The sequence below is a fragment of the Hyperoodon ampullatus genome, assembly GCF_949752795.1.
Source record: "Hyperoodon ampullatus genome assembly, chromosome: 2".
Taxonomy (NCBI): domain Eukaryota; kingdom Metazoa; phylum Chordata; class Mammalia; order Artiodactyla; family Ziphiidae; genus Hyperoodon; species Hyperoodon ampullatus.
In genome coordinates this window covers 173,130,458-173,157,527 of record NC_136915.1, presented here as the reverse complement: position 1 = coordinate 173,157,527, position 27,070 = coordinate 173,130,458, and the positions used below count along the sequence as shown (strand labels likewise).

The window sequence follows — 27,070 nt, the reverse complement described above, 5'->3', positions numbered from 1 at the left end:
CCACCACCATCTGCCTGGCCAAAAGAGGGTGGGGATGCACAGAATGTAGACAGTGAGATATAAAAAAGTACATTTTGTAGTAGCCCATGTCACATAACTTTTATTCCTGGTAATGTGGAGATCTTATACCAAAGAATTGTAATTTATTTGCATTTTAATCTCTACTATTCAAAATGAGAAATAAGATAAAGTAGATTTTCTGGTACCTTTCTGTTCTAGATGGTCATGTGTTAGAGCTTTATAAAAGGTGAGATACATTGACAAATTTTATTATTTTTTAAGTTAAATTCTTTCTAACTAACTGGAGCTTGTGAAGGTGGTATGAAATTTATTGATACAGTGACATTATGATGAGATTACAAAGTTATTAACTACCCTAAGTATTACTTGAAACTACTCATCATCCTCTGAGTAGAAGGGAAAGAGGTGAAGTAGGGCTGGGGCAGCAAACATTAATTGAATTCCTACTCTGTTGGGCATATGCTATACACATCTACATGCATGCTTTCATTTTTAATATATGGAAAAGTACAGCGGTACAGGAAGTAGAGCAAAGAGAAGAAAGCATTATGCACAAATCTATGTCTTGCTTTTTGTTTGGATGGTCAACTTGTTAAACCCTTCATATTCTTTTGTCCTCCACTTTTGGCCATCCCAGTGCTGTTGATTGTTTCCAGTGCTCTGAATCACAACTGCCTGGGATTGCTGTATAGTGCTTATGTGGCCAGAGGGGCATTAGTGGGTTTTTTTTCTTGGGGCGGGGGGCGGGTAGTTAGATTTTAAGTTTTCAGAAGACTATAGTTAACAGTACTGTATTATATATTTTAAAATTTGCTAAGAGGGTAGATCTTAGTTACGTGCTCTTGCCCCACACAAAACAATTTTTAATTAAAAAATGGGGTGGGGGACGCAAAGGAAACTTTTAAAGGTGATGAATAAGTTTATGGCTTTAGTTGTGGTCTCACAGATGTATATTTATCTCCAAACATCTAGTTTGTATACATTAAAGTTGTATACATTAAATATGTATGGCGTTTTGTATGTCATCAATCATATCTCAAAAAAAAAGTTTTTAAAAAAGTTTTCAAAAGAGAAAACTCATACTTCTTAAGAAATGTTATTTAAAGATTAAAACATGAGAAAAAAGAAGAAAAAGGAAACCAAATTCTACTTCAGCCATGTTCAGCTAATTCAAACATTAATACAACTGTTCTTACCATGTACAGTAAAGATAATTTTCTGGCCTATGGATTAAAACTCAGTTAAAAAACATGGAAATATTCAAAAGCATCACTTAAAATTTCTTGTTATAACAGGAGAAAAATCTTGAGTAGTATTTATTGAATATTTATCAAGATATTAGAATAATACAGTTATCATTTTTATAATTCCTGATTATTTTCAAAATAACTAATATTCTCATTTTAATTTTAAGAACAGTCTTGGGAGACAGCATAATCATTCCCATTTTTCAAATGAGAAAATTAAGGTTCAAATGTTGTGTTAAGTTTCCTAGGGATGCTGTAACAAAGTGCCACAAACGAGGTGGCTTAAACAACAGCAATTTATTGTTTCATAGTTCTGGAGGCTAAAAATTCAAGATTAAGGTGTTGGCAATGTTGGTTCCTTCTAAAGGTTGTGAAGGAGAATCTGTACCATGCCTCTCTTCTTGTCTGCCCTCTGTATGTATCTGTCTCTGTGTTCAAATTTTCCTTTTTTGTAAGGACAGCAATAGTATTGGACTGGGGCTCATCCTGATGACCTCATCTTAACTTGATCATCTCCAAAGATCCTATTTCCAAATAAGGTCACATTCACAGATCCTGGGTATTCGCCTTTAACATCTTGGGCGAGACACATTTCAACCCATAACAGATGTGATGTCCTTTGCTCAGGGTCTCCTAAGTAGGAAGTTTAGACATAACACATTGTAGTGCCACTAAAATAGTAGTTTTAAAAGAACATGACAATATATCTATGACACCACATTTAAAATTCATTTTCTAATATTTTCTTATGCCTGGGTAGATTTTATTTAAAATTAACTGAGTTTCTAAAATATTTAATAGAGTTTCTGATTGTAATGGATTTCAAGCTCTTTTTCTTTCTTTGGATAATAAGTGATACGACACCAACTGTGGAAAGTTGTTCAATACTCAGTGCTTAGATCTGAGTATAAATTTTACTGAACTTCCATTAATTCAATGTAGAGCTTTAGAATGTAGACTCCTTCATATTTTGAGATGTCCATCAGAATACTGTTTAATTTGTTTCAGGTGCACTCTCATGCTAGGTTATCTATACATTTCACAATTCTGTAAGAACTATAGTGTTGCCAGTGTTAATACGCATCTTGTGATCAGAGATTTCTGAGGAGTGGGGAGAGCAAGACTCCACTAGGAAAATAAAACAGTGTATGGTAGTTTGTTGATCTCTTTTCGTTTTCCCTTTTTTCTTTGCTAAATCTTTTTCTTTTAAAATTATTTTAGACTTTTAGAAAAGTTGCAAAATAATACAAGTAACTTTTTCCCTGAACCTTTTGAGAGTAGGTCTCAGACTTGATGGTCCATCACTTCCAAATACTTCAGTGTATAATTCCTACAAATAAGGACATTCTTCTACATTGTCATGATACAAACATAAACTCAAGAAATTTACAATAATACATTACTATCAACTAATCCATAGACCATATCCAAATTTTTCTAGTTGTTTCAGAAATGCCCTTCATAGCAAAAGAATACAATCCAGGATCATGCATTGCATTTAGTTGTCATGTTGTCTCTTTAGTATTCTTCTATCTTAGTCTTTTCCTTGATTTTCAGCACTGTGACACTTTGGAAGAATACATTTTGTGGAATGTGTTTGAATTGGGGCTTATGTGATACTTCCTCAGGTTATGTGTCTGTGGCAGGAATATCACAGAAGTGAAGTTGTGTTCTCATTTTTTTGGGGGGGGGTTGCACAATTTTGATTTATCCCCTGACTAGTGATATTAACTTTGATCACTCAATTAAGGTGATGTTTACCAAGCTTCTTTACTGCAAGTAACACTTCTTCCCTTTGTAATTAATATATATTTTGTGGGCAAACTGTAAATTTTTGTCATCAAATTTTTGCCCTCTAGATTTAGTATCGGTTGTTTCTTGACTGAACTTACTGCTATGATGGTTTCCAAATGTTAATTTTCTTGACATTCTACTGTAAGGAAGAACGTTCTCTTTTCCCTGTTTATTTATTTATATCAGCATGGACTCATGAATTCCTATGAGTAATGGTTATAATTCATTATTATTTTTATTTACTTTGTTCAAATTGTCCAAAAGTCTGTCCATGGGAGACATTTCAGGCTGGTTTCTGTTTCTTTTTCACATATTCCCATAATTTTTTAAAGCACTTCCACTAGTAATTTCTTCACCAAAACAGTAAAAGGAAAGAAATAAAAAATAAAATATAAAGTCTCAGTGAAAAAGCAGAAAGCCTCATTAAAGAAACAGAAAATATAAAGAACTAAACGGAGGGACTTCCTTGGTGGCGCAGTGGTTAAGAATCTGCCTGCCAATGCAGGGGACACAGGTTTGATCCCTGGTCTGGGAAGATCCCACATGCCACGGAGCAGCTAAGCCCGTGCACCACAACTACTGAGCCTGCACTCTAGAGCCTGCGAGCCACAACTACTGAAGCCCACGCATCCTAGAGCCCGTGCCCCACAACAAGAGAAGCTGCCCAATGAGAAGCCCATGCACCACAAGAAAGAGTAGCCACTGCTCGCCTCAACCAGAGAAAGCCCGCGCACAGCAATCAAGATCCAACACAGCCAAAAAATAAATAAATAAATTTATATTAAAAAAAAAAAAGAACTAGGGCTTCCCTGGTGGCGCAGTGGTTGAGAGTCCGCCTGCCGATGCAGGGGACACGGGTTCGTGCCCTGGGCCCGGAAGATCCCACATGCCGTGGAGCGGCTGGGCCCGTGAGCCATGGCCGCTGAGCCTGCGCGTCCAGAGCCTGTGCTCCGCAACAGGAGAGGCCACAACAGTGAGAGGCCCGCGTACTGCAAAAAAAAAAAAAAAAAAAAGAACTAAATGGAAATTTTAGAATTGAAAACCATAGTAACTGAAATAAAAAACTCACTGGGTAGGCTTACAGCAGAATGGAGGGGACAGAGTGATCTGTAAGCTAGAACAGTAGAAATTACCCAATCTGAACAAGAAGGAGAAATAGAACAAATAAATGAACAGAGCCTCAGGTACCTATAGGATTATAACCAAAAAAAGACTCCAACAGGAGTAAGAGAAGGAGAGAGGAAAGCAGGCAGGGCCAAGAAGTACTTGAAATAATGGATGAAAACTTGCCAAACTTGGCAGAAGACATAAACCTACACATCCAAGAAGCTGAGCAAATTCCAAACAAGATAAACCTGAAGAAATCTGTAAGACACATCATAAAACTTAGGTAAACTTAAAGACAAAGGAAAAATCTTGAAAATAGTGAGAGAGAAATAACACCTTACGTATGGGGAAAAAACATTCCAATGATAATGGATTTCTTATCAGAAACCATGGAGGCTGGGAGACAGAGGGGTAACATTTTTCAAGTACGGAAAGAGCTTAAAACCTCAAATTCTATATCTGGGAAAAATATTCTTCAGGAATGAAGGAGAAATCAAGACATTCTTAGATAGAGGAAAACAAAGAGAATTTGTTTCTAGCAGCCTTACCCTAAAAGAATGACTAAAAAACAAAATACTTAATTTTAAATCCAGCAGAACATGTTCAGGACTTTTATGCTGAAAACTACAAAATGCTGATGGGAGAAATCAAGGAAGATATAGGGAAATGGAGAGATGTACTGTGTTCATGGATTAGGAGATTCAACATAGGAAAGATAAATTCTTCCCCAATTGATATACAGGTTTAATACAGTTCCTCTCAAAATGCCCCTAAGATTCTTTTATTTTTGTTTTTTTGATTGAAATACTGATTTACAATGTTGTTAGTTTTGGGTGTATAGCAAAGTGAGATACATATATATATATATATATATATATATATATATATGCTGAAAAGCATACATATGTATTCTTTTTTAGATTCTTTTCCATTATAGTTTATTACAAGATATTGTCCTTGTTGCTTATCTGTTTTATATATAGTAGCATCTATCTGTTAATTCTGTTAAGATTTTAATAGATAAGATTATTCTCAAATTAATACAGGAATGCAGGCTAATTAAAATAGCTAACAGAACTTTGAAAAAGAAAAATAAAGTGGGAAGAAGCAGTCTTTAATTTCAAGACTTTTTATATAGCTGTAGGAATCAAACCTCAGGGTTTGATCCATAGAGGCATTGACACATTGATCAATGGAATAGATAGAAAACCCAGAAGTAGCCACACAAGTACAGCCAATAGATTTGTGACTAAAGTACAACAGCAATTCAGTGGAGGAAGAATAGTCTTTTTGACAAATGATTTGGGGAGGGGTGGGGGAAGAACCTTTAACCTAAACCTCAGAGTAGAATAAAAACAGTAGAAAATTTTCAGGATGTAGGGCTTAGTGAAAAGTGCTTAATCACGACACCAGGAGCACAGTCCATAAAAGAAAAAAATTGATAAACTGGACTTTATCAAAATTAAAAAGTTTTTCTGTGTGCAAAACTCTGCTAAAAGGCTGAAGAGTCAAGCTCCACAAGGAGGAAAAACATTTGCAAAGCACATATCTGATAAAAGATTATTATCTACAGTGTATGAAGAACTCTCAAAACTGAACCCGAAAAAAACCAATCCATTAGAAAATAGAGATTTGGGGGGAATTCCCTGGCGTTCCAGTGGTTAGGACTCCATGCTGTCACTGCCGAGGGCCTGGGTTCAATTCCTGGTCGGGGAACTAAAATCCCACAAGCCACGTGGTGCAGCCAAAAAAAAAAAGAGAGAGATTTTTGCATTCTAAAAAAATTCAAGAAAGAATAGACATGTCACTGAAGAGGATATATGAATGGTAAATAAGCATATAAAAAGATGGTCCATAAGCCATTGAGGAAATGCAGATTAAGACCACCATGAGATATCACTGCTTACCTATTAAAACAGCTAAAATAAAAGGTTATGACACTAACAAATGCTGATGTAGATTTAGAAAAACTGGATTTCTCATACATTGTTTTGAGAATGTCAAATGGTACAGCCATTCTGGAAAATATTTGGAATTTTCTTTAAAACTAATTATATACTTGTCATATGACCAAGCAATCTCACTTCTGTGCATTTATCCCAGAGGAAAAAAAATTATGTCCACATAAAAATATGTACGTGAATGTGCTTTGTATATTATAGATGAGAGTCAGATATGTCTTTTGCAAATACTTTCTCCCAGGGTGGAGCTTGTGATCCTATGTACATGCCATGTATGAATGTTTATAGCAGCTTTATTTGTAATGACCCCAAACTGGAAGCAACCAAAAAGTCCCTTACTTGGTGAATGGTTAGACAAACTATGGTACATCCATACCATGCACCACTCTGTTCAGCAATGAAAAGGAATAAACTGTTGATACACAGAATAACTTGGATGGGTCTTAAGGGCATTATGGTGAGTAAAAAATGCCAACCTCAAATGGTCATATACTGTATGATTCCATTTGTATAATCCCAAAATGACAAAATTATGAAAATGGATGGCAGATGAGTGATTGTCAAGGATTAGGAATAGCCAGAGGGAGAGGAGTGGATATGCCTATAGTGGGGTAGCAGCAGGGAATTCTTTGTGAAAAAATAGTTCTGTATTTTGACTGCAGTGGTGGTTACATGAATCTACACACGTGACAGTAAAATAACATAGAACTTTACATATGCTCTATACCAGTTTCCTGGATTTGTACTGTTAGTTGTACTGTACTGTTAGTTATATAAGATGTAACCAGTGGGGGAAACTGGATGAAGAGTACATGAGACCTGTCTCTATAAATTCCTATGAATTTTTAACTATTTCAAAGTAGAAAGTTAAAAACAAAAGAGGGGGATATTATCATTGCTATAGGATTTCAGGGAAACAAATAGTTACTTGACAGTGAGGGGAATGAAGATCTGTGGTCATAACTTTTGAGCCTGTCTTTATAGCATAGATAGACTTTTCACTAGTTGATATAGGGAGGGAACGGTATTTCAGACAGTTTGAGAGTTAGTAAATGTTTATGGAATGACTACCACTGTACTGTTAATAGTAAGAGACATTAATAACATCTGATTAGTCTAAGAACATTTTAATTAGTTTAATGAAGGAGTATATCTTTAGATTTTGTATCTCATGTAGAACTTTGGGATACTTGTTACCTGTATTTTCACACAAATTTATGAAACCTGGGAGTAAGAGAGAGATAAAAAGAGAGAAGACACAAATTACCAATATCAGAAGTGAAGCAAAATAGTTCAAAGGATGAATGACAATAAACAAAGCAGCATGTGGTTTTAAATAAAATAAAGCCTGTTTTTCATGGATTTAGTAAATGGAATCAGAGAAAAAGTCACATTCCATTTCTTGAAGTTAGAGAACTCTAATAGTAGCCAAGGATGTCAAGACAAATTATAGGCCTGTGTTGAAGCCATGTTGTCACCTGATCTTTTCTTCCATGGAATTTTCACACTTTGTAACTGTATTTAGATGATTGCTTGATATTTCTGTCTAATATTGAATTGTAAGCATTCTGTGGCTCAGCGTTGTAGACCCAATTCCTATCCTGGTGTCTGGCAGCCCTTAGTAAAATACTTGTTGAATGTGTTCATACATGAAATAAATGACTTTGCAAAACTCTTTACATTAGAACAAATAAAAGACAGTTATAGAAGTAAAGAAACAGGATGATAAGATAGACTAGACAGAAAAATTTAGTGTAATGGTAAAACTTTAGTAGAGCTACACAAGATTTAAGCTTTTACAGCTAAGCAATTCAGGATTGGATTTTGTAATGTTACTATGTTTACTGAAAAGATGCCAGAGTGTTGGACTGAGCAGTAAATGAGCTATGGCATGGCTGTAGAAAAATAAGATAGCACAGGTTAAGGAAGACACCAGAGCATGAGCCACTTAATACTAGCTGCTTTCTAGTGTGGTAGCTTTCTTAACAAACCACCTCTTAAATGACTGATCCAATTAACTGATGCTCTGAGAATTCTTGCTTGAAACATACTGATGATTCCCCTACAGCATGCTGAATGCTTACTCCTTAGTATGTCTGTGCATATCTGCTGCTGCTGCTGAAGTTGTATGGGTATCAGGAGTCATTTACATGTTTGTGCTCTCAAGCCTTTTCATGCTGGTTTATACTTATTTTAATCACACAATTTAAATAATTATTTAAATCAAGGGAAAGAGAAGTGATGTTTCTGTGAAAACTTAAATTGAATGCTTTGAAAAGATTGATAAAGGGTAATAAGTAAAAAAAAATACTGCTGAATTAGATGAGAACAAGGGAGCTGTAAAATATCAGGGGTAAATTATTCTTTAAAAAAAAAAGTAAGTAAGAAGGAAAAAGATTCTGTACTCAGATTGCTTCACGTGTCTTTTAAAGCAGTTTTTCAGTCCATGGGTCATGAAATCAATTTAGTAGGTTTAAATCAATTTAAAAAAAGAGAAGAAATGTATTAGAACATATCAGAGTGCATTACACCTAGGAAGGAGCATTGTTTCATGAAATTTTTCTTGAGTTTTTAATATTTATTTTATACACATACGTAAAATGTGAAAATGTGATAAGCTTGAAAAACAAAGCTAAAGAAATTGAAACTGGAAATATTAGAGTGTGTATTAAGGGCATGATTTATCCCAGAAAGAAGAGGAAATTCAAATTAGTGGATCCAAACTTAAAACAAAGGCTTTAGTCCAACATCAAAAGGTTGGTGAATGAATGTATATTTTTGTACTTTGTATTAAAATGAAATGTTTAAGGTATGTATAAATGGTTTTATATTTAAGTTGACCTTTTTAATTGACCAGCAACTACAGAACTCTGTGTCATGTGGTAAGAGTTTCAGCATATTTTATTGTACTTATTTTCCTCCCATACTTCCGTATTATATACCCCCCACCCCCACTTTCTCTGCTACTTAATAGCTGTGTCACCTAAGAGTCATTCTCTAGGCCTCAGTTTACTTTTTGTGAAATAAGATTATCCTTCAGATCTCTTGTTATTTGGCAGTGCTTAATAGCCAAATTGATAAAGTAAATTCTTTCTTGGTATTTGCCCATCTAAATTTTTAGTAAATGGTAGACATTCCATTTTGGGTTTTTTGTTGCTGTTGTTGTTTTTTTAAGCACTGAAATCCCAGTATTGCAGCCTTAGGGGGCATCATTCACAAATGCCAGTCAAAATGGCCATCAGTAATAAGTCTACAAATAATAAATGCTGGAAAGGGTATGGAGAAAAAGGAACCCTCCTACACTGTTGGTGGGAGTGTAAATTGGTATAGCCATTATGGGGAAAAGTATGGAGATTCCTTTCAAAACTAAAAATAGGGTTACCATATGATCCTGCAATCCCATTCCTGGGCATATATCCGGAGAAAACTCTTAACTCAGAAAGGTACATGCACCTCAGTGTTCATAGCAGCACTGTTTACAGTAGCCAAGACCTGGAAGCAACCTAAGTGTCCATGAGCAGATGAATAAAGAAGATGTGATATATATACACAGTGGAATATTACTGAGCCATTAAAAAGAATGAAATAATGCCATCTGTAGCAACATGGATCGACCTAGAGATTATCATATTAAGTGAAGTGAATCAGACAGAGAAAGACAAATATATGATATCATTTATATGTGGAAACTTAAAAAATTATATGGATGAACTTATTTACAAACCAAAAATAGACTCACAGACATAGAAAACAAACTTATGGTTACCAAGGGAGATGGGGGAGGGAGATAAATTGGAAATTTGGGGCTGGCATATACCCACTACTATGTATAGAATAGGTAAACAAGGATGTACTGTATAGCACAGGGAACTATAATCAATATCTTGTAATAACCTTTAATGGAAAAGAATCTGAAAAAGATATATATATATATATCTGAATCACTTTGCTGTACATGTGAAACACTGTAAATCAACCATACTTCAAAAAAAAGTAGGGGCTTCCCTGGTGGCGCGGTGGATGAGAGTCCGCCTGCCGATGCAGGGGACACGGGTTCGTGCCCTGGTCCAGGAGGATCCCGCATGCCGTGGAGCGGCTGGGCCCGTGAGCCATGGCCGCTGAGCCTGCGCATCCGGAGCTTGTGCTCCGCAATGGGAGAGGCCACAACAGTGAGAGGCCCACATACCGCAAAAAAAAAAAAAAAAGTAAATTAAAAAAAAAGAGTTTATTGGCCTGTTTTCCAATGGAAACAGCCATTACCTCACTAATCAACTCCTAAACTAGGTCTTAAAGGAAAGCAATTTAATTGGATTAATTCATGCTGAAGTGTGAATAACAATCCTACAAACTTCCCAAAAATGGTTTTCATTTTTAAAAAGGGTATTCTTTTTAGGTTAAGTTTTAATCTGATATTTCAGACAGAGGACCAAATGAGGTGAACATTTGAGACTTTGTGGGAAGAGTTCTTTCCCTCTTTCAGATCAGCTGTTCCACGGTTAAGGGACTGTAGGGGAGAAATAGTGGCCATCCCTCTCCCAGTCCGACTGTAGAAGGCCTGGACAACCTTCTCGTATTTAAGCCTGCCTTCTAGAATGCACAAAGTACCTAGATCAAGAGTGGTAGGAGGGGAGTTTTCTCACCCCCACCATTGTGGCCGAGTCAGCTGCCTGGGTAAGGTGAGGCTTCCTGTCACCCTGGATAGCTGCATCTCAGTGCTGCCTCCTTCTTTTGCCCCCTCTCCTTCTTCCTGCAGTGAAGATGGTGAGTTGTTCAGCAGAGGGGAAGGAGGTCCCACTTTGCATCGTAACCTGTGTCAGTTAGTGAGCTATAGGCCTGCTGTGCAGAGACCCTGTGGGACTCTCTTGGCCTGAGGGGGAGGAGGATTATTATACTACTGAAGTCCTGCCCTGCAAGGTACCTTCCAGCAAATACTCCTTAGTTGGCAGTGATTGTCTGGCTGTCGCTATAAGTCATCCTTAACTAATGTATGAAAGACCTAATTGGCATAAGAAAGGTAGTTTAGAGGTATTACTGCATGTGGTATGAAAAGGTAGATGGTGAGATGCAGAGAGATTCTATGATAAATAAAGGCAATAAATGTAAAATTTTATGAAGGCAGAAGAGGAAGGAAAGAAACATTTATTCACATTCATCATTTCTTCTCATATTTTCCCACCAAGTAGAAGTTGTGTAATCCAATACATTCTACCTTAAAAACTCTTTTGAATTCTGTTCCATAATATATTCTTGATTGTTTTACTAAAAAGTATTATGATTCATTGTTGAATAAAATCAATGTTCTTAAAGGATGCACCATGTTTATCGTGTGTCTTGATGTCTTCCCTGGCACAACTACCTCATGCTCCAGTCCAAGGTCTAGTCTGAGAAGCACAAGCACATTTATCCTCACAGCAGCCTCATGAAAAAGATAGTATCATTTTACAGAAGAGAAAAGGAAGGTTCAAAGAGGGAAAGTTTCATGGGTACTACACGTCATTGTTAAATTTCTCCCCCAAACCCTCTCCTTATATGGATTTTGTGGTTCTGTAAAACAGAAAAACTAGCAGTATAAATAGAGTGCTGATCTAAAAGTTAAGAAAGGTTTTTGGTTCTGTTCCTAGCAAAGTTATTGACTTGCAGGGAAATCTTTTGAAGGTCCCTTATAGAAATGTTGTCTTTCATTTCCTCATATGCATGTTGAATTTAATTTCATCCTTGATGTTGGGAAAAGGTACATATATATTTTAAAAAATCAGACACTTGGCATCCTTGAAGATTAGTTCTAAATAGAAGCAATTGTGAATGGAATAATACCCTTGAGAACTCTCCTCAAGTCTAGTGCACTCTTCTGTGTATCCGTACACACTTGACTTTTAAACACAAAATTGTTGTCACCAATTATTGGCTTCCTTACTACACTGAAAGTAAGCTATTTTAGTCTGCTGCTTGATTCAAGCCCCCCATGCCTACCAGTTCCTTAAATGTATAACTTGTCCATAGGTATAATAGTAGCCAAGAGCTCAAATTTTTATGTCAGCAAAATCTGGTTTTAAATCCTGACTCCAGATTATTAGTGTGACATTAGATAAACGACTTCAGCTCTCTGTGCCTCAGTTTCCTTATTTTAAAAGGGGGGTAATAATGCCTATTTCATGGGTTTTTATCAATCTCCTGAATTGTCTATGATGATAACATTGGCATGTTGTCATATGGTAATGCCTAAAAAATTGGGGGTTGATGTTTTACCTTGTAAATTCACTTTAAATAAATATATTCTTTTGTAAGTATTCTAAGTCTATAGATTCATATCCATTAAGTGAAATTTACTTGGAAATACTAATTCCACAATTTACATGACCCATATTTTGATGATTGATATTGTAAATAACAGACTGTCCTACACTTTAGATTGATTTTGATGGGGGAAGGATATTGTATGATATGTGGCATTCAACTAATCTATTTGGTTAATTTGGTAGTATCAAAGGATTTGTAGATAATGAATTTTCATACTCTGGAAGATAATTTTATAGATCCTACACTGCTTCCGGATTTATACTGGTGCCTCGTTTTAAAGTAGGACTTTCACCTGACAGTGTATGTTAATATTCGGAAAATTCTCTATCAGTAGGCTAGCACCATCTTGACAGCCCTGTGTTCTGCTTCTACCTTGCTAATTGTTTCCTTGGGATTATTTGGATTGTGTAGAAAGCTTTTTGCAAATCCCCTTATTACTGAAGTCATTGTTGCCAGCAGGAATAAGATTAAAGGTGCTTAAGTCTGTAGAGTTGTTTCTAATTTGTACGTGTCATTTCAGTGGCATTTTAACAGAACTCTGTCTCCTGTCCCTCCCTCCTCCCCCGGTACTATCTCAAGTTAGGTCCAAGAAGCCAGGCCATTGGAAGAAATCTCATTTTATCCTCCTAATTATTATGCTGGCACTCAGGAGATAATTTTTCCCTTCATGCACTGCCAATTAATATGCAAATGGACTGATAAATATTTATGCAATGATTTAAATTATGCAGGGAGTGCTTTCAGTGTATTCTGTAAATGAATTGTTCGTGGACTTCAAAGTACTGGCTGCTGTGCTAACGAGGAGAGATTTGCATAAGGCCCTAATCACGCGCATACTGATTAAGCTTCATTATGGAAACTGCCAGCTGCAATCTTTGTTTCTATTTTATTACAAAAAGAGGAACTTTTCATGCTTCAGTTGCCTTGACAATGTCAGTCCTAGCTGGTAGGAGAGACTAAAACTCCTCTGAGCAACTGAAGTTTCCTTATTCAGTTGAAGATTGCTATGGTGTAACTGAAGTTGTATTTCGCTTCTCCCCCAATCCACTTTCCACCTCCCACCCTTGTTCTTTTAAGAATATAGTGTAGATTTGTTAGAAATAATAGTACCTTCTTTCCCCTACCCCAAACCGCTACCTGTTTCTTCCTTGCTTTGGACTGTCCGAACCTCTAGAAGATTTCACAGCAATGCTGGACTGCAGTGACTATGTTCTAGGTGGGTACCAGCACGGTTCTTTCTTATAAGCTTTAATATGGAAATAGCGTGTGTGGAGTTGACTATGCATAAATGCTTAATCGCATATGCAACCAACTCGGGGGAGGGGGGAGAGGGGAGAAGTGGATTGAGCTGGGAAGGAGGAAAGCATTTGCAAAGCACAAGCCTGCTTGAATTTGCAGTAGGTCCCTCCCTACCACTAGCTGTTCTGGTTCAGAGGATATTTTCAGTAAATAGTGTGGATTTAGAGTTCAACTTGAATGGAGGACATTTTTGCTTTTTGGAAATTTCTATTGAGAGCATTTCATGTAGTTCTAAAAACAGTCTAAATCTGAAACAAGGTATAAAGTGTACCTAAATAATATGTACATATTAATAAAAAAATTTTGCATACCGAATGTGAATGTCTTCTATAAAAAATGCCTAGTGAAAAATAAGATGGAGCCATAGTGCATAGTTGTTCCCATAAATGCTAATGCAGAGGGTAATTGGAATGGTTACTGCAATAGGACTGTTGGTCAATTTCCAGATTTTAGAAACTGTTAATTGTTTTCAAATTTTGGCTAATACTAGTCTTTTTTATTTTTAAAACATCAACTTCTGTTCTTCAGGAAACAATTTTTAAGTGCTGGAAAGCCTGTTTTTAGAGTTTTTCCTATAGAACAACAAGATTTGGGGAGGGGATGTGTGGCTTGAATATATAAACTCTCTTTGGTGATTAAGATTTAAAATAGATTGAGGCACTTTGTGTTTTAGACTTACTGTGACCATGGTGGCCAATTTTGCGTTGAGTTTTTTCTGTTTGTATGCAAAATTGTTGAAACCTCTTTGGGTTACTCTGGTCACTTCTCCAGGTGATGATAAGAACTCCAGGTCTCTGATATCTTAGTTTTAAAACCTCTACAAACGATTCTTTTTTCCTGTAGGTAATTTTTCCTGCTTGAAAAATTGAGGCTGCCCCCCATCACCATCACAGTAGCTCAGGATAAAATAAAATGACAGTTCTGAAAATGTTTGAATGTTTAGCTGGAAGGCATGGCCTAAACCCAGGGTAGTACTAATACTTGTACAGCATGATAAACATCACTATTAAAAGGGTGAATGACTAAAATAACAAACTGATGTCAAGAATTCGATCCAAGAGCAACCTGTAGACTGTGTATTAGACTCATACAGTCAGTTCAGTGTGCCCAGAGAGAAAAAACAAACTTCACATATCAAAAACAGAATTTACTTGTATTTACTCTTTTACATCTACTAAGTTGGGAGCTCAAGAAAGGAAAGGAAAGTACCTTTCTGAAATATTTTTAGCATTATATTTTAGAATCAGACATTATATCTGTAATTTTCAGTTCACAGTAAATATCATTTAAACATTCTTCCATTCCATTCCAATGTACAACATTCATAGTTGTACAATTAATCAGGATTTGGTTTTATTTATTTTTGTGTATGTGTATTAAACTCTTGACAGTTTGATAGAAAATGCGTAGAAGATTTACATAGAATACCTGTGACATAATTTTTAATTTTTAGATGTGGGAATCAGGATATGAGTTGTACAGGTCATGACTTGTTGAGAATTATGCCTACAGCTTTGTTTTTATGGTATGTGGAAAACATTGTTACCCTTCTGATGAATGTTAACTGCTTCATCATTTTTTCCCACTTTCTTTTAAAATACATTCTAAAGGAAGCATTGAGCAGCATGTATGCTTAATGGTGTATTCTATTACATTTGTTGTGGTTTTTGTTGACTTTCATAAGATTTTGGTTAAGTCATTCAGAAAGCTGATGTTTACTAAGCTGTACACCTGTTCCTTTCAAACCTTAGTATGCTTTCAGATGATATTTAAATTTTTCTGTAGGGGGAAGGAAGTTATAGAACTACCCTCATTTATGACCACAGACATACAAATTTGAACCCTTTGAACATGTGAAGAACAAAACAAATATATGATAGAACTGCTTAAGCCCATAAGGCAAGCATTTGTTTCAAAAACTGTATTTAAAAAGCTATTACACAGCTTCCAGGTTGGAAATGAAATTTATGAGAGAAGGATTCTTGATCTTTCTCATCAGTTATGCATGTGGGTAAAGTAACCATGGACAACATGGTTGGGACTACTAATGATTGTTTTGATTTTCTAGTTAAACATTTAAGCAGATGACAAAATGGGCTGTTCAGTCAAAAAATTGAATATAATATATAGTTTAAGTATTATTCTCTGCTAATAATTACAGTTAAATGGTTCTTAACCCATTGAGGGAAAAGGTAGAACTTGCTTGATAGTAAATTCCTTTGATTATAAATATGCTAAGTTTGAGTTCACAGGAGAAGTAGAATAAGATACGTATTAAATGTATAGTTTTTACCCTTTAGAAGAGGTAGAAGAAAAGCAAACTTGTTCTTGTCTTTCCTCTTGGATATCTTCTAGGATACTTAATATTGCTTGATGAGAACGTATTACTATGAAAGCATTCATTTAGGATATCAAGGCAGTATAATTTGTAACTGGGTGTGGTTGTGATTTAATTTTGCAGTTATTAGATGTATCTGTTATGCCTTGTAGTCCAACTTCTTGTACTGGTTTATGATTGAGGTATGAATTTGATATATTCTCACTTTGACGCATGTTTAATTTGTTTTGGGGGAGGGGGTGGGGAGTAAATATGGTGATATTTTTCTTAGACATGTTTTCATTTTATTCTGTTAGGTTGAGATATTGTCCAGTCTGTAATCAAGATTACCAGTAGATTATTTAGGTTACAATTAATGAATATCTTTACTTACAAAAAAAGAAACTTTATTTGGGAATAACATATTTTACTTTGTGACGTACTTCTCTCCTCCTCCCTGCCCCAACTTTGTTTATTTAATATACTTTATGCTTCATATTATAAAACATTTTTCCTCTTTTTTATATTATACTCTCTATTATAATTTTTTTTGCAGCTTAGATTTCTCTTATTTCTCTTGGAAGAATCTTAAGTTTCTTTAGAAAGACAATTTATTTGTGTATCACTTCAGAGTTAAGGGAATCCTGAATTTCTTTCAGATAAAATTTTATTATAGTTTGTAATGTTTTAATGTTGATACCATCTCTCCTTGAACTGTAGGACTGTAACAATAGTCAATATTCTTGACCTTTTCCTTTGCCACAATTTTGCCTCCCTAACCACATCCCCAGTATTTTCAAAACCTATTCTCTTCTGATTTATTGCAGACTCAAGAATGAACAATCCGTCAGAAACCAGTAAACCATCTATGGAGAGTGGAGATGGCAACACAGGTACAAGATCATTCTCAGATCCAGCTTTTTATAATTAGATGTAATAGAGCTAAAAGAAGAAACTTCCCATTTAACTGTGACTTGTATTCGGTGAATAAAGACCAATTTGAGTATTGAGTTGTCAAATATTAGTATTTGCAGGAACTGGGATTGTATTGACTTAAGATTATCTAACTTCTTCTGCAGATTGTTTCGTCTTTTGCTGCCATATATCAGAGAAACTACAGAGTAGTTGAGAGACTAGTCCTTTGGGTCAGTTAGTTCTGGGAATGACTTACTAGCCACTTACTAAACTGTGTGACTTCAGGCAGTTTCCCCAGTCTTTTTGAAAAAGACTAAATTTGTTCACCTATAAAATGGGGATAATAAATTTCATAAGTCATTGTGAGTATTAAAGGAAATGTGTTAAGCATGGTGCCAGCTACACAGCCATTCAAAAAAGTTGAATGGCTATAACAAAAAAGTTGCTCTTGTTATAGGTGTTAACCAAAACGGGAAATCTTATCCACATTCAGTATAAATTGTATTGAAGTTATGGTATTGTGAGTAGATAAAAACACACACCTGTTTCTAATACATCCTTTTATTTGGTAATTAAAAAAAATACACTAGATTAAACCCTGTATCAAGAGAAAATTAATACCATAAAAATGAGGAGGGCCTCCCTGGTGGCGCAGTGGTTGAGAGTCCGCCTGCCGATGCAGGGGATACGGGTTCGTGCCCCGGTCTGGGAGGATCCCATATGCCACGGAGCGGCTGGGCCCGTGAGCCATGGCTGCTGAGCCTGCGCATCCGGAGCCTGTGCTCCGCAACGGGAGAGGCCACAACAGTGAGAGGCCCGCGTACCACAAAAAAAAAAAAAAAAAATGAGGAAACTGAGGCCCCCATGGGAGGAAGGTGAGTCCGTAAAGGATAGATTGTCTCCACAGCCCATACTCGACATTTGACTATGTGTCTTTATCAACCATTTAAGAAGGGAATTATGGGCAGGGATTCCCAGAAAGTAATAGTTTCACTAGGTTTTTACTAGCAGAGAGCGTTGCCTCTTTGACTCGTGATTTTTAAAATGCCTAACTATAAGAGATAGTAAAAACGAGAGTCACTGTTGGAAACTGTCTTTGTTTTCCACCCCTACTGGCCACAACACCTTTTAATTTGAAGTAGATGAGTTGAACCAGTACAGCAGCTTCCTGCCTACATATCTTTCGTTTAAAATTTTTGGTACCTGGAGATACTTGTTAATCTTTTAATCTCTAAAGCATACCTGCCTCTTTATGTGAAACTGAACAGTGGGGCTTCCTGCTGTATTTAACATGTCTCTCAAGTTACTCCAGCTGAGGCTAGCCAGGTAGACTGCTGTAAATACATCCCATCCCACAAAGGGGAAGGGCAGCATTCGATTCTGTCTGAAGTGTCAGCCAGTCTCCTTTCTGTCCCCTGTTTGGGCTCCGCCTTGCATTTTTTTTGTAGCAGCAGTCCCTCTGCCAGTATTTTGGCCACCTAGCTTAGGTGTGGGACTTGTTTGCAGAGAGAAATAGGGCAGTTGATCCCATTAAGGCACTAGAAGAGAGTGAGCAGGACACCCATGCCTAAAGAATTCAGATTCAAAGAAGAGGCATGTATTTCTTAGGGAAGAGAAACGGACTCAGAATGATTGGAGAACACTGAAAAAACACTATATTGGATTCCTTGGGAATCCATTACTATAATAGAAGTTTCAGTAGCTACCATTTATTGAGCACCACATTTAATAAAACCCTGATGACATGTTTTTAAAAATCTTTTTTTTTTTTTTTTTTTTTTTTTTTTTTTTTTTTTTTGCGGTATGTGGGCCTCTCACTGCCGTGGCCTCTCCCGTCGCGGAGCACAGGCTCCGGACACGCAGGCCCAATGGCCATGGCTCATGGGCCAAGCCGCTCCGCGGCACGTGGGATCCTCCCAGACCGGGGCACGAACCCGTGTCCCCTGCATCGGCAGGCGGACTCTCAACCACTGCGCCACCAGGGAAGCCCCTGTTTTTAAAAATCTTAAGCACTGTATGCATTACCTGATTTTTGCGTTCTTATGGCAGCCCTACAGGTTAGGTATTATTTCAAGGAATAGGAAATTGAGGCACGAAACCAGCCAGGAAATAAAGGCAGGATTAGGATTTACACACTGCATATGGTTTACACCCTGCCTATGGTTTCTCCCATGAACTGTAATAAAATAAAACTGAAAATTTAAGCAAACCTTTGTATATATATATTTGGGTCTAAAACCATTTATAGAGCTATGTAAGATAAATTCTAGCTGGAACACTTGCTGAAACAGTCCCAGGAATTTCTTGCCCTGTTTTAATATGGATTGCATGGCAGACTCATTCACCATAGAGCTAAGCAGTATGAATTTAGATATTTTACTTTTTAATGTCTCTAAGACTCTGATTTTGTGGCTGAAAACTAGTGCTTTCTTAGACTTTTTTATTTCCACCAGCAGCAATGGTAGTTGATTTTACAAATAGGGAAAATTTTTATTCCTTTTTCACAAGAATTACTGCTAATGAAATAATAAGAGAAATTGGATCAAACATGAGTTGATCAGCCATCCTAACTCTGGAGCGTGGTGACTCACTTTCTATATGTTGACTGAAGCATTTGTTGCCTTTATAAAATTACACATTACTTCCATATTATGGGCTTTTACATTCACTTGAGGATAACCTTGAATGTCTAGTTTCTCAAATGTTAAGGGTCTGTCACTGTGTTCTTAGCATTTCCCACTGATGTCAGTTGGTTAGCTTAGGAACATAAAAATACATTTGAGTTCCAGTTTGCATACTAAATACCATGTCTGATACATTAGATGTAAAATTAAAGTCTACTGGGACTTCCCTGGTGGTCCAGTGGTTAAGACTACGCGCTTCCACTGCAGGGGGCGAGGGTTCAATCCCTGGTTGGAGAACTAAGACCCCGCATGCTGTTCAGCGCAGCCAAAAAATAAAAAATAATAAAACAAAATAAAATTACAGTTTATTCAGATAATTACTTGCTTATAAATTGATTTTTATTTAAAAATATAACTAACCTACAGATTGCTTAACTGTAAAGAATATATGGGTTCTTAGTTTTTGTTGGTTTATGAATAACAAGAAAATTTTTCAATGGAAAGAACCCTTAGCATTATAATAAAACCAAAGTTTTGGGCTTCCCTGGTGGTGCAGTGGTTGGGAGTCCGCCTGCCGATGCAGGGGATGCGGGTTCGTGCCCCAGTCCAGGAGGATCCCACATGCCGCGGAGCGGCTGGGCCCGTGAGCCATGGCCACTGAGCCTGCGCGTCCGGAACTTGTGCTCTGCAACGGGAGAGGCCACAACAGTGAGAGGCCTGCGTACCGCAAAAAAAAAAAAAACCCAAAGTTTCACATTTTCTGGATTCAGAATACTTTTGTGTAGACTACAACAATTTTAAACATTTAAGGAAAAAATAATTTTTGATTTTGTGACTTTTTAAGATAATGGTATTATAAAATTAATATTGTATTTGATACGTTACTTCTTTGCCTTTCTCCAACCAGAGTGATTTATTTAGATTGAGCAGCTAAATCTGACAATGCGCTTTTGTCGAACAGCCCTTATATGTTCACAGAAAATCTGTTGCTTAGGTTTATTAATTTATTTAAGTCTGTGCCTGTCCTATATGTAAAGTACTATACTTGGTGTTATTAAAAGATGTTAATGCAAATAAATGAGATACCCTCAGTCTTTGAAGAGTTAGCAATCCATTAGAGATGAGACAGATACGCAGGTGACGGATTCAGGATAGATTATGGTAATTCAAGAGGAGGTATAGGAAAGTACCATAGTGGTATTTCTTTGAGGAAATTTGAGTATGTTCATAGGCCAGGTGGAAGGAACCACCAGAGAGAAAGGAATTAAAGAAAAACAACTGACGGAACTGAGGTAGGGGAAGGAGTTAGGATCATAAGTACAGAATGGAGGGTTAACTTTGAAAATGGAAAAAGATATACCCTTTTTTTATATTGGGGAGAAGAAGCTAAGATCAAACAATGACAGAAAATTGAGGTGGAAAGGAGAAGGAAAATGAGGAATAATTCATGTTAGATTGTTCCATTTTTCTTACTTCTCTTTTAAGTAGTTGAGACGGTCATCGGAGGGGAAGGCAAAGATAATAGTAATAATAATAGCAGCAGTTACCATTTGTTGAATTCTTACTATATGTGCACGGCTAGCTGCTTTATTATATACACTTTATAATTGTTAAAATACTCTTATAAGGTAAATAGTATTATGCCTATTTTACAGATAAGGGAAATAAATTCAGAACTGTTCAGTAATTTGTGATTGCAAAGACTGTGAGCCTTTCATTACCTTTCTTTCTTTTTTCTTTTTTTTAATTGGAGTATAGTTGCTTTACAATATTGTCTTAGTTTCTGCTGTACGATGAAGCGAATCAGCTATATGTATACATATATCCCCTCCCTCTCATTATCTCATACTACCTCAAAGATTTTGAATGAAATGGATTTGGGGGTATGAGTAGAGTGAATGAGTTTTGACATAGTTACCTTTAAGGAATTTATTAAAATAAATAAAAAGGAGTAATAAACTTCTTGTGGGTCAGCTCAAATTAAAGAAAACAGATGTGTATCTCATGTCTCTGAATTTGCCTATTCTAGATACTTTATATTAAGTGGAATCATACAATATTTGTTCTTTCGTGTCTGACTTAGTTCGCTTAGCATATTTTCAAGTTTATCTTTGTTACACAATCGATAGCTGAATGATACTCCATTGTATGTTTGTACCACATTTTGTTTATCCATTCATCTGTTTATAGACACTTGGGTTGTTTCCACCTTTTAGCCATTGTGAATTAATGCATTGGCACACAGTTCTTTGGGGTATATAACTAATAGTGAAATTGCTAGGTAAAACAACACAGATTTATTACCTTACAGCTCTGGAGTTCAGAAGTCCTAAAATTAGGGTTTGGAAGGTCTGCATTCCTTCTGGAAGCTCTGTGGAGAGAATTCATTTCCCTCCCTTTTCTAGCTTCTATAGGCTACCTACATTCCTTGGTTTATGGCCTCTTCCTCCATCTTCAAAGCCAGAAGTAAAGTGTCTTTAAGTCTGTCTGTCTGTCTTCCCCTCTCTGTCTCTGTCTCTCTCTTTTCTCCCTCTCTCTCCCTCTCTCTCTCTCTCTCTCTCTCTCTGACCCCTGCTTCCATCATCACATCTTCTCTGGCTCTCCTGCCTCCCTCTTTCTCTTATAAAGACCATTTTGTGATTACACTGGGTCCACCCAGATAATCGAGGATAATTCCTCCCCATCTCAGGACCCTTGACTTGATCCGATCTGCAGAATCTTTTTTACCATGTAAGGTAACTATTCACAGCATCTGAGATTAAGATGTGGATGTCTTTGAGTGGCTGTTCTGCCTGCCACAGTACTTTATCCTAAATTAAATCTGACCAACTGTATTATTGGAAAAGTAAAGCAGTTGTATAAAGTTTTATAAACATCGGTAGGAAAAACCAAAGCATTTTCTTCAATGTAAAAAATATTAGACAAATTTTAAAGGCTTGCTCACTTTTTAATCAAAGGGCAGACTTCTTTCATCAGTATTTCTGACAGATGGTCATCTAACCTGTGCTTGGACTCATCCATTGTCAGGGAACAGTTAATTTTTAATGCACTGTATTCTGTTGTTGTACAACTCTGTTATCTATACATTTTTGAATTCTGCCCTTACCAATAACACAGACTAAAATAATCTTCCTCATCTTTTAAAAATGAAAGCTCTTCTGGAAGTCATTGCCCTATTCTACGTCTTCTTCATTTATTTGACATTTATTATAAAGTGACTTATTATAAAGTAATATAAAATATTACAATTCATTATAAAGTAATAATTTAATATAATAGTGCTGTCATTCATTAAGTATTTACTAGATGTGTTAAACACTTACATAGATTGTCTCATTTAATCCTTATAACAACCATATGAGGCATTATTTTTTTCTCTTTATAGATCAGGGATTGAGGCTTAGATGTTTTTAGTCCCTTGACAAATGTCACACATATCTATAAACACATATCTATAAAAGTGAGCAGAGCCATCCTCTTATCCTTTGAGCTATGTTGTTCCTTTTGTTTTGTCTCCACTGTGCAAGACACTGTACTATACTCAGTAGGATCACTAAAGTTGAATAAAATATTGATTTGTTCTCAGGAAATTTATCTTACAGAGAAAACATGTATGGAGATGTAATAGAATATTCATAAGAAGTATTACATGAGTCTATGAGAATTAGTGTAGGGAGAAATCATTTCTAGCTGGGAGGATGGGGGAAGTCTTTGAAGAAGGTGGGACTTAAACTGGACCTTGAAGCTGGGTAGGATCTAAATGTGATGGTAGTAGACAGCGTATGTTTAGGATGAAGAAACAGTAAAAGCTAACATGGGAGGAAGAAAGCTGTACTGAAGGTTTCTAATTCCTTCAGATTTTTCCCATTGTGTCATGTGATTTCTAAATCCTTTATCATTTAGTCATCCTCAGAATTAGTATTACAGACTTTAGCGCAGCCACTGCTGTTACCATTGGCTTATTATTGTTATTTTTTAAAACTTACCACTGGCTTATTATAATTATTTTTTTATAATTAAAAACGTTAAAAATGGTATCAGATTAAATTTTTAAAATCTAAAATGTTATTTTTTCTGATAATATTTAACTGTTTTGAAATACTAAAAGTTGTTTTATTTTAAAGCAACTGACTCATCTTGTAACCAGATAAGGACTCAATTTTCGGAGGACTCAGTTTTAACCTGTTGATTCATTGAGTTTAAGTCTTTTTTGTAACCTGAATTATGGTAGAGCTAAGGCTTCCTATCCTGACCTGGTTCACTAGATTTTTCATTCAAATGATTTTTTTCCCAGGATAATATCAAGATCTTTTTGGCAACTGAAAAAGTCAAAGAAATTTGTTAATGCAACCTAATATACATTTATGAAGTGGCATTCCAAAAATACTGTCAGAAGTTCTTAGCAACCAATGATGCATCTGTTCTGTGGGACTTATTAGTGCCATGGCTAATATTAGGGAGTTATATTCTTAAGAGAGCATGATCAGACATCATTTTCTCCAAGATGAGGACAAAAGATGTTGAAAAGACCAGTGCACCAGTGAATATATCTGCTATTTTTCATAATAATTGAAGAATCTTGATGTCTTGAAACAGCGCTAGTTTTGGAAAATATTTCCAGATGAAATACCAGCATTTTCAGTCAAAGCCTCAGAAATTCACTGAGGAACAGGCCTCACATAAAGTTCTCATTAAAACAGAGTATAGCAATTGTACATTTCAGACCCCACCAGGCCATTTTCTTTTGAACTTACATTTATCCAAGGGTTATTACTAATATTCTTATTACTATTATTATTATTATTTTAAATGTATTACGTATTTTACTGTGTGGGCTTCATTCTGCACTGGCCCAAGTGCTCTTATAAGCCTCAGGGTGGAAATACCAATACCGATACTGATTTTTCTTGGTCTTCCTTCATAGTGATGTTTTAAATAGTGGGTAGTTCCACAGGTCATTGAAATTGGCTGGAGCACCTCTAGAGCCTCAGGAGCATGATGGAGGATATATTACTCTCTTCTTGGTGGTCTAGAAGCAAAAAGTCAAACACTTATAGGAAAGATGGCTGTCCTCTAGTGTTTGGTTTGGTAGATGTCAGTTAAAGTACATGGCTTCTAAGAGATTCTGACCACTACATAATGAGAAACTTGCCCTGGCCCTGCCCTTTGCTGCATGTGGGGAATTTTTTGTTGTTGTTTTGGGGTATACTGCAGAGCTTATGAGAATACTAAGTGACATTTGAATTAAGATTATACTTTTGTTAAGTGAGTGAATGAGCAATTGATCTTTTCACCAAGTGATAACCCAGTAACAAAAATTAAGATTTTAAAGGTAGTATCCATTTCATTTTTATTCATTACCAATAGAATTTGGAATATTAATAAGATTTGTTTCTAAAAGGATGCTTTAGGCACAGATTGTGAGATTGTAATATTCTCCCTTCTTCCTTACAAAGCAGTTTAGCTTCCTATCATGCCACTTTTTTGTGTTCTTTTTTTCTAAGAATAAAAGATTTTTCCAGCCATGTTATACTTTAATCTTGCTTGAAGCAAAAAACTAGACTCCATTACTGTTTCAGTTAGATCCATTATATAGCATTCTGGCTTAGAGCAGTGGCAGTGGAAGCCAGGGGTCAGATTTAATAAGCATTTGCGAGAGGAGGAGAGGAGATTGAGAGGGAGTAAAAAAAAAAGCAAGCAAGAAAGGGAGTAATCTAAAATGAATACCTGTATTTGGCTTGGGACTGGGATAGACGTAGCATCATTACCTGAGTAGGGACTGCCTGAGCTAGGAGTAGACTTGACAATGAGGTGACATTCAGTTTTGAAGATGTTGCATTTGGGTGCCATATGGTACTTGCAGGTGAAGAAGTGAGTAATTGAAGATAGAGATATGTTCCTGAGGAAAGAAATCTGGCTGCTTATATAGATGTGAAAGTATTTAGCAGGGAGATACTGCTGGGAAGAGAGTGGAATAGCTGAGAAGAGGACCAAGGGCAAAACTCTTCTACAACATAGAAAGGGCAGACAGAGGAAGAGAAGCGCATGAAGTAGGATGTCCAGTAGGATGACCACAGGCTGCATGTGGCTGTTTAAATTAAAATTAAATTAAAAATTCAGTCAAGTTAGCCACCCTTCTAGTGCTCAGTAACCACATGTGGTTAGTGGCTACCACATTAGATAGCATATATATAAAACATTTCCATCATCACGTAAATTTCCTTTGGACAATGCTTAAGTGGTCTAAGAAAGAGCAACCGTGGAGATCAGAAGTGAACCCAACATGGAATTCCCTGGTGCCACAGTGGTTAAGACTCCACGCTCCCAATGCAGGGGGCCCGGTTTCCATCCCTGGTCTGGGAACTAGATCCCAGATGCATGCCACAGCTAAGAGTTCACATGCCACAACTAAAAAGCCTGCATGCCACAACTAAGGAGCCTGCCTGCCGCAACTAAGACCCGGCACAACCAAATGAATAAATAAATATTTTTTTTAAAAAAGAAGTGAACCAGACAGCAAAGTTCATGGAGTTAGTATTCAGTGTAATGAAGTCTTGCAAAGAGGTGGAGACATAGAAAGCTTATAATGTGACCTTTGGATTTGACAGTTAGTAGTTACTAGGGACTTTTTAAAAACTTTATCTTACTGAAGTATAGTTGATTTACAATGTTGTGTTAATTTCTGCTGTACAACAAAGTGATTTAGTTATGCATATATTTCTTTTTCATATTCTTTTTCATTATGGTTTATTACAGGATATTGAATATAGTTCCCTGTTCTATACAGTAGTACCTTGTTGTTTATTTGTTCTGTATACTAGGGACTTTTAAAAAGGTTTTAGGTAAGTGGCAGGGAAAAAAGTTGCTGTTGATAGAGAAGTGAATAGTTGAGGCAAGGAAAGATAAATGTAGGCAACTCTTTTAATAGAAGCTCTGTGAGAAGCTGTGTAGCACAGTGATTAAGAGTTTGGCCCTGGAACCAAACCATCTGGATTCAGATCCTGGTTCTTTCACTTACTAGTTATGTTACCTTGGGCACATTATTTCCTTATGTGCCACAGTTTTCTTAGCTATAATATGGAAATAAATAATAATAATACATTGCATAGAATCGATGTTGAAAGCAAGTAGATGTGTAACTCAGTAAGTGCTCAATAATTAGTATTTACTATGAGTATGAGTATGGTGATGATGCTATATTGAACAAAAGGAAGGAAAGAATGGGAGAGGAGGTCAAGTCTGTTTATAAGGTAGGAGAAATCTACTAGGAGGGGAGTGGTAAAGAAAGGATGGATGATTCAGGAATCAAAGTTCCTGAGGAGAAGGGAGGTGTTGGGTTTCAGAGCACTGGTAAACGAAGTAGCTTAGAGTAGAAGAAACCCTCCCGCCCACCACCACTCTTTTTTTTTTTTTTAATTTTTAACATCTTTATTGGAGTATAATTGCTTTACAATGTTGTGTTAGTTTCTGCTCTACAACAAAGTGAAT

General features: G+C 36.3%; 1 protein-coding gene across 5 annotated transcripts in view; it reads left to right on the top strand.

Annotated features, from left to right (window-relative positions):
• POU2F1 (POU class 2 homeobox 1) overlaps nt 1-27,070 on the top strand; it is a gene marked incomplete at its 5' end in the record, with an annotated part of 173,465 nt that overhangs the window by 75,267 nt on the left and 71,128 nt on the right. For 3 of the 5 annotated variants that reach the window (XM_079726339.1, XM_079726336.1, XM_079726335.1), the window contains one exon: nt 16,871-16,936. In XM_079726339.1, coding sequence (XP_079582465.1) covers nt 16,871-16,936 — 66 coding nt within the window. Of the gene's footprint in view, nt 1-13,615; nt 13,644-16,870; nt 16,937-27,070 lie in introns of those variants that run through there. The other 2 variants (XM_079726338.1, XM_079726337.1) reach the window with 1 other exon arrangement.